The following is a 7,132-nucleotide window of genomic DNA, read 5'->3' on the forward strand; positions in this document are numbered from 1 at the left end:
TGCTGCCTGACTATCCAGTGCTGCGTGCACTGCCACAGCTACTGGATAGTTCGATGTAATGACAATGTCGGCGCATGCGTCGGATATCCTGATCTTAGTTTTTCTCGGTCAGAATCAATACGATTGGCCTAAAATTTTCCCAGCTCTGTACGCAGTTTTTATGCTCCACACTGAAATAACTGACGCGACAAAACGCCTTATCAGAATCTCAGAAGTGACGATAACAGAAAAGTACGCGCAGCGAATTGGCCGTGGCCCAACTTAACAACCATTACAGCAATTTGTAGACGGTGAGCGGTAATGTTAATAGTTACATATAGATGTCGGCACAAGACAGCGCACACACAACGTTACAATATTTGACAAAAACATGTACTTACAAAATGTACTAACACTATCCAGTTCAAATAGAATTCTAAAGGAGTTGAATGAAGCTTGTAATAATCTGTAAGTAACGATTTTTTTTCAGTATGTATGTTACCGTCACCCCAACTTAACCGTACTCGACTGACATACACAAACACACTCTCACAAAATGTATGTATGTATGTATGTATGTATGTATGTATGTATGTATGTATGTATGTATGTATGTATGTATGTATGTATGTATGTATGTATGTATGTTAATGTTTGTCAGTGATATGTACAATTGACTAGTTTAAGCAATGTTTGGCAAGGTAGCCTTTTTATTCATTGTTCACCCAAACTTTACCCTTACAAGTTGATTATTCATCTATTGCTTACCCAACAACCATGACGTAAGTATACAACTCATACGTGAGGCAGTCATTACTTTAGTGAAAACACCTGTGACTTCCCAAATGTTTCCACTCTCATTACTGTACGTTGTGACAGGTGTACTGGACAGGATAGTTTTAACTTAAGATATAGGTATTAATTTGCAAGGCAGTTGGTACATATCTCTAATTCAAACAATTATTTTATTGGGTTAGATAAGTAGTAAAGTAAGGAACTACGTTTCAAAGAATGTTTCCAAATAAAAATGGCGAACTGTTAGAGAAAGTAACTAAGGTTTTATAAGTTGGAAATCCAATATTGGAAACATGTGAACGCAGAGGGCGCTAAACAAATAATGTCACTAGTGCATGTTAACCCAAAAATCCAATCTTTTAATGTAAGTAATGTTTGTCATTGTGTCCCCAGTTGGTGTAAGCCAAATCTTTCACTTTGCTCCCCTATAACATTAAATGTGTACTACTATAGTATTAACTAAATACATTCTAATCAAGCCGTGATATCATCACGAGAAACATATATCCATGTAACATGTGTCTGTTGAAAAATGTTTGGGAGATATAGAAAGGAGTATTTTTCAAAGAATGAGTTCAGTTTTCTTTATTAAGACTTTGGCATTGTTGTAATAAAGGTTCAGGCAAGAAGGAAGGTATATTGATGATGGACTCGTCAGTTGCTTGGAGCAAAATAGTGGTATATAAAGTTATTCGCCATTGATACCAATATGAAACAAACAGTTATGCTGTTGTGGAATCATTCACTATCATATTTCACTGAGAAGAAGAAATTGTTAAAATGTTGGAGCTAAGTAAATATAGCATGTAATTTACCACACAATAAATTCCACTCGTGCTAATCTCGCGAGATTTCAACATATTATCGTCTGCTAACCATTCATTGTAATAGTCATCTCTCATTCCTCTTCTGGTGCCGCTAGGTGTCCTTTCGAGATAACAGATATAACGCAATCGCTATTTGGGATCTCTGCGAACTTTTTTCCAGTCTTGTCCGGGACAGCGAGGGTGTTGTCTTTGGTCACCCCAATGAGAGAACCGTCGTCTTGTTCTGCAAGAGAAGTCACTTTAGAACAAGACAACTTTACGTTCTTCCACTTGCTGTTCCAATCATTTTTCTTCTTCAGCGATCCACTTTTGCTAATAGCCAGAAGTCCGCCATCATCAAGGACAGTTACTGATTTTAAACCGCTACTACCCTGTACAGCACTCCAATGGTAGTATTCAGCTGTGCCCAAATTAATGACCATTTTGCCAAGTTTAGAAATAGCGATTATATATCCGTTTGGAAGGACTGCGACAGTACTAATACAGCAGCTGCCGCTGATGGGACCCTCCCATTCGCCACGGTCCGCGGATTCTTTGGTATACACCGAGTTGTCAGTCCCTACACCGAGAAGAGATGATCCATGACCTTTCGAGATACTCTGCAGGCGAACTCCGCCACTCGGACACGTCTTACTACCCCATTTTTCATCTTTAGTGTCCCAGGTTTTCAGACAACCATCACAATCCACTCCCAAAACATCACCACCTATGTCATAAAAAAACATACATTTAATGGGTACATTAAACTGAGTTTATACATTTTTCTGCTGTTAAGAAAAAGTACGTATAGTACGTTACTAAGGCCTAAAAAAATGTTTGGTACCGGTTTCCCGACCCCCACCTAGTTTTTCACGCCAACCCTAAACTTTATTTTTTTACGTATACGAGAAAAAATAATAAAATCGCAAAAGTTGTAAAGTCTTGCAAGAAATAGTGGATGTGCAAACTGACATCAACTTAAAAAGACAATATAAAACTGTTCGTCCAATCTGTAATGGCTGTACATCTGATGAGAAGAAACCAATAACACAGAGAACTTATGGAAAACAATGGAAACCTAACTACCTGAACTAGACACTCATAGGAATATATATATATATAATACAATAAAATAAAATAATATTCCTACCCCACCTATTCTAAATTTGAGCATAATCGGAACCACACAATTTTTTTGTTAGGTAAGGCAAAAATAACCAGATTTAAACTGAATGTCTTCCGTAAGGAATTTCATGATTTATGCAAGAACTTTAGCTCTATATCTGTGATTCGTCAAGTGCCAATGAAAGTTAGTTGTCAAAAATGTTGTTGAAATGCCCGCCACGCCTCCTATTCCCAGCACAGGAAAGCTTGCCATCCTCGACTTCACTCGGCTTTCGTGATCCCCTACATACCAGGGATATGGCATGTGCGTGTTGAACTTCCTTCTGTCCCACCACGAGTTTACACATTCCTTTAATCACTACGGGAAAATTGTCAAGATTTTGTTGAGTGGCGCGCCCTCACTGTACACTAATTTAATATATAGAGGTCAATGTATAGGTCACCATTATTGATACATTGTCGCGAAATTTTCTTCGTAGGCTAGGCGAGGCTTGGTCTATTTTCCATATTTTGACCACACATTTGGGTATAAATTATAGATTATTACACTTGGTAAATACGTGAGAGTGTATTTATATCCTGAGATACAGAGCTAGATAAATGATTATGTACAAGCCTTGCAACAAACAGCGGTAGTTTGTTATCGAGAGAAATCGGAAAAGAACACGGTAAAAAGGAGATGGTTCGATCGAGGTCAATATAATACTTCCTAAACTTCTAATCGAAAATCTAAAAAGACACGATTTCTCTTTATTCATCTGTGCATTAGTGTGTGAAATTTGAAAATGATAAGTCCATATTTGACGAAATTGAAATGATGATAAATATTTCACCTGTTTGTGAACTCCGCGCTCATTATAAACCTATTTTAAGGCCAAGAAAAAAATATTGTTTTCTGGTGAGTTTGAATCACTTAAATACCCTGCCTCGGTCTTATTTATTCTCATGTTTGTCCAGCCAATGCAGAGTGCAGATCCAAGGGAAACACAAAATAAGGTTGGCATGTACGAAACCCCTGAAAACAGAGTCTTTCTCAATGTAGAGCTATGTAGAGCATGAGTATAAAGTTGGCATCAGATTCAGATTCAGGTAGCGTCATATTGAGCGTCAGATAGCCTCAGACCCGAATACACCCGACAGCAGTGAAGCAGAATCCTTCCCTGTAGTCTCAATGGTATTATTTCAGGTTTGAGTCTGCCGGGTGTCTTCGGATCTGAGGCCATCTGATGCTCAATATAACGTTCATAAGATAACACTACCTGAATCTGAATCTGAATCTAACGCCACCTTTATACTCGTTCAATTGATTAATTACTCAAATTGGTCATTAATATTCATCGGATTATTACTAAAACCTAATCAGTTCTTGCCATTACCCTACGGAACATGTCTGAAATTTCGTTTGAATTGATGCAGCCGTTTTTTTCGGAAAGGTGATACAGATACACACACACACACACACACACACACACACACACACACACACCACACACACACAGAGAGACTTCATTGCTATATTAAAAACCTTCCTTAGGGAAGGTAAAAAGGCTGTTTGTTTGCGATAAGCATGTATTCAACGCTAAAACAAGATATTCCTTGTCGCAATACTTCTGTGATGGTATGATGATGTGTAAAAGAACTAAATGAAGAGCATTACTACTGTTTGCCATATATTGTGAGCAGTTGGGCTGGGGACCTGTGCGTTGTTGTATCAGCCTAGGCAACATTGGAAGTTATTGGATATGAGATGACAGTCATTCCCACTGAGTGACACAATAGCCAACATACTCATAGTCAGCTACTAAGACATACACAGATGTAGATGTTGAGTAAAGTTGTGTGTCTCCATCAAAACTTTGCTCTGTGTATGTCCTTAGTAGCTGACTGTGTGTGTATGGAGCTATCGTGTCACTCAGTGGGGATGACTGGTCAGCTTTGATAAGGATCAGATCATGTTATACAATTACTTCTAAATGTGTTACTCATAACAATAATAATGTTCTGTCTCAACAAATGTGTTCATACGCTTGAAAAAACAAAACCTGTCGTACATGTGAAGTACATGAATAGGCCTACAGACATACTCTTCAACTTATAGTCCTTAAAAAATATATAGGATATTTTGGCTCAAAAATTACATGGAAATAGAAGTAAAATTCTCACCACTTTCACCCCTTTTAAAAGATAAAAACTGTTAAGGGTCGGTTTATAATTAATCCCGCTTGCTATCATTAGAAGTTAAATATATTTGCAGACTCATAATCGATTCACTGACTCAATCCATCACACAAAATCATACCGTCAACTGAGAAAAAAAAATAGTTCATAAACAGTCTGCCCTCTCCTCCTCCCACTCTCTCTCTCTCTCTCTCTCTCTCTCTCTCTCTCTCTCTCTCTCTCTCTCTCTCTCTCTCTCTCTCTCTCGCTCGCTCGCTCGCTCGTCTCTCGCTCCTCTCTCTCTCTCTCTCTCTCTCTCTCTCTCTCTCTCTCTCTCTCTCTCTCCCTCTCCCTCCCTCCCTCCCTCCCTCCTCTCCCTCTCTCTCTCTCTCTCTCTCTCTCTCTCTCTCTTCTCTCTCTCTCTCTCTCTCTCTCTCTCTCTCTCTCTCTCTCTCTCTCTCTCTCTCTCTCTGATTGATTGATTGATTGATCGATCGATTGGTTGGTTGATCTTAATCCAGCCACTTTTCTCTCTTTCAGTTGTATAAATTATTGACTAAATAAAGACATCTTGTCCATTCTTCTCTTATCTAAATTAACACACCCCTATTCTTATAATTACCAGGGGTAGGGTTACCCCACTATTTGCTCTATCTCTTATCTAGGCTATTTTCAAACACTCTGTGATATGCAAATTAGTATAAAAGACCAAGTCTGTTTAGTGAAAATGATTGATTTTGTGAGGTGAGGCTATGTAAACAAGTCATGTGATTTTCACATGGCATCACTCCATCTTACCTCTGACATCATAACACCTTTAAAAACCGGTATATACCGGGATTGATACAGTAGACATTTCAACCAATCCTGTGTTATTACGTCATGTATGCAAATATAAAATCGGTGGGGAGATCGGGAGTTGCCGATTTGAGGAGATGGTATCTTGATAGGTTACTAAACTTTGATACCGTGAAGACGACCGGACACAACCAAATAGTGATACCCATTTATTAAAACACACAACGTTTTTGAGCGCCAAGCTTTTCCTCAGGTTTAAAGGTAATTGTCCAAGTGGCTAATTTCAATTCGAAATAGATTTTGCTACTACCTCCAACATACAAGCTGAGCATACCACTGTAATGTTCAAGTAATTAATTTGTATATAACTTACCCTCACTGTACTCTATGAGTACAATTAACACTTGTACAATCAAGAATCCTGTCACCAGCTTCATTCTTAACGACGGAGATATTCTGAAACCAAGACAAAATAGCTTAAACCTGCACTAGGTGTACTTTCAGTTCATGTTTACAATTAGACAATATTATATTCCCTGAACCTTTTTTTAAATGCCACTAAATACATTATACAAGACTGTTACTTAATAACAGGTCTATTTTATATATAATGATAGTCTTAAGTTATATTTGTGAATATTACATCGTGATTAATAGTTACATCGCGCATTTTGATATATCTCTATACTCTTATACATATGTATATAAAACTGAAATATCATGAACTACTTCAAATTTACATAATTTTAAATAATGCAAGAAAACTGAGATCTGTCAACCGGCCACAAGTTAACAAAAAACTTCCTCACTTGATTTCCACGGGAAAAAAATTGGCAATAAAGGCGGGTAACAAATTGTCGTTATGGCGTTTAAAGTATTTGATATCTGCAAAGTGTTTTATAGCCGGGAAGATTCACTAAAATGGCGCATGCAATAAAAGAGAATTGTTACGAGTTAAAATTATATGTGAATGATATTAAAGGGATTTCTAAAGTTCTGAAAAACAAAAGTGTAGTAAATATTTCTAATCTTTGAATATATCAATTCACCATACAGTACCTACCGTGCCTTGAATACAGTTACCGCAAACCGTTTTCAGAACGTGTACCAGCGCGAATGTGGTAGAGGTACGAATGTCGGGCTGTTAATGAAGTGAGACAGCAGCTAGTACGAATACCAAACTATTAATAATGTAGAAACAGCAGATATTCATTTATCTACCTATTTTGAATATCGACTCTATACAGTGTTTGGTCAGATTAAGACCATCTGACGTCGTGATTTATGCCTTCCACATTACACTTTGTCATACCATTCATCAAAATTTTAATTGTGCTAGGGGGGGCTTTTGTATTGATGTATGTATCCCTCCCTTATTTGATCCTGTATATGTTGACATAATCACGATCAGACATTAAATAACAAATATTAAAATCACGTATTCGGAATTTTTTTTCACTGCAATGCTAAAT

General features: G+C 37.5%; 1 protein-coding gene across 1 annotated transcript; it reads right to left on the bottom strand.

Moving 5' to 3' along the window:
- Positions 1-679: 679 nt before the first annotated feature.
- On the bottom strand, positions 680-6,867 carry LOC144452799 (uncharacterized). The gene is made up of 3 exons (XM_078143954.1): positions 6,724-6,867; positions 6,034-6,116; positions 680-2,307 (listed from the first exon to the last, which is right to left on the bottom strand). Exons 2-3 carry the CDS (start codon positions 6,095-6,097, stop codon positions 1,673-1,675), a joined length of 699 nt encoding a protein of 232 aa, XP_078000080.1. The 5' UTR covers positions 6,098-6,116; positions 6,724-6,867; the 3' UTR covers positions 680-1,672.
- Positions 6,868-7,132: the final 265 nt, after the last annotated feature.

The sequence above is a fragment of the Glandiceps talaboti genome, chromosome 23, assembly GCF_964340395.1.
Source record: "Glandiceps talaboti chromosome 23, keGlaTala1.1, whole genome shotgun sequence".
Taxonomy (NCBI): Eukaryota; Metazoa; Hemichordata; class Enteropneusta; family Spengelidae; genus Glandiceps; species Glandiceps talaboti.

What these genes read in the sequence shown, in the direction of transcription:
- LOC144452799 (XM_078143954.1), bottom strand. Translation starts at nt 6,097, where the DNA reads ATGAAGCTGGTGACAGGATTCTTGATTGTACAAGTGTTAATTGTACTC. An exon ending in ACTCATAGAGTACAGTGAGG is followed by an intron (nt 2,308 to 6,033) that starts GTAAGTTATATA and finishes TTTATGACATAG; the next exon opens with GTGGTGATGTTTTGGGAGTG.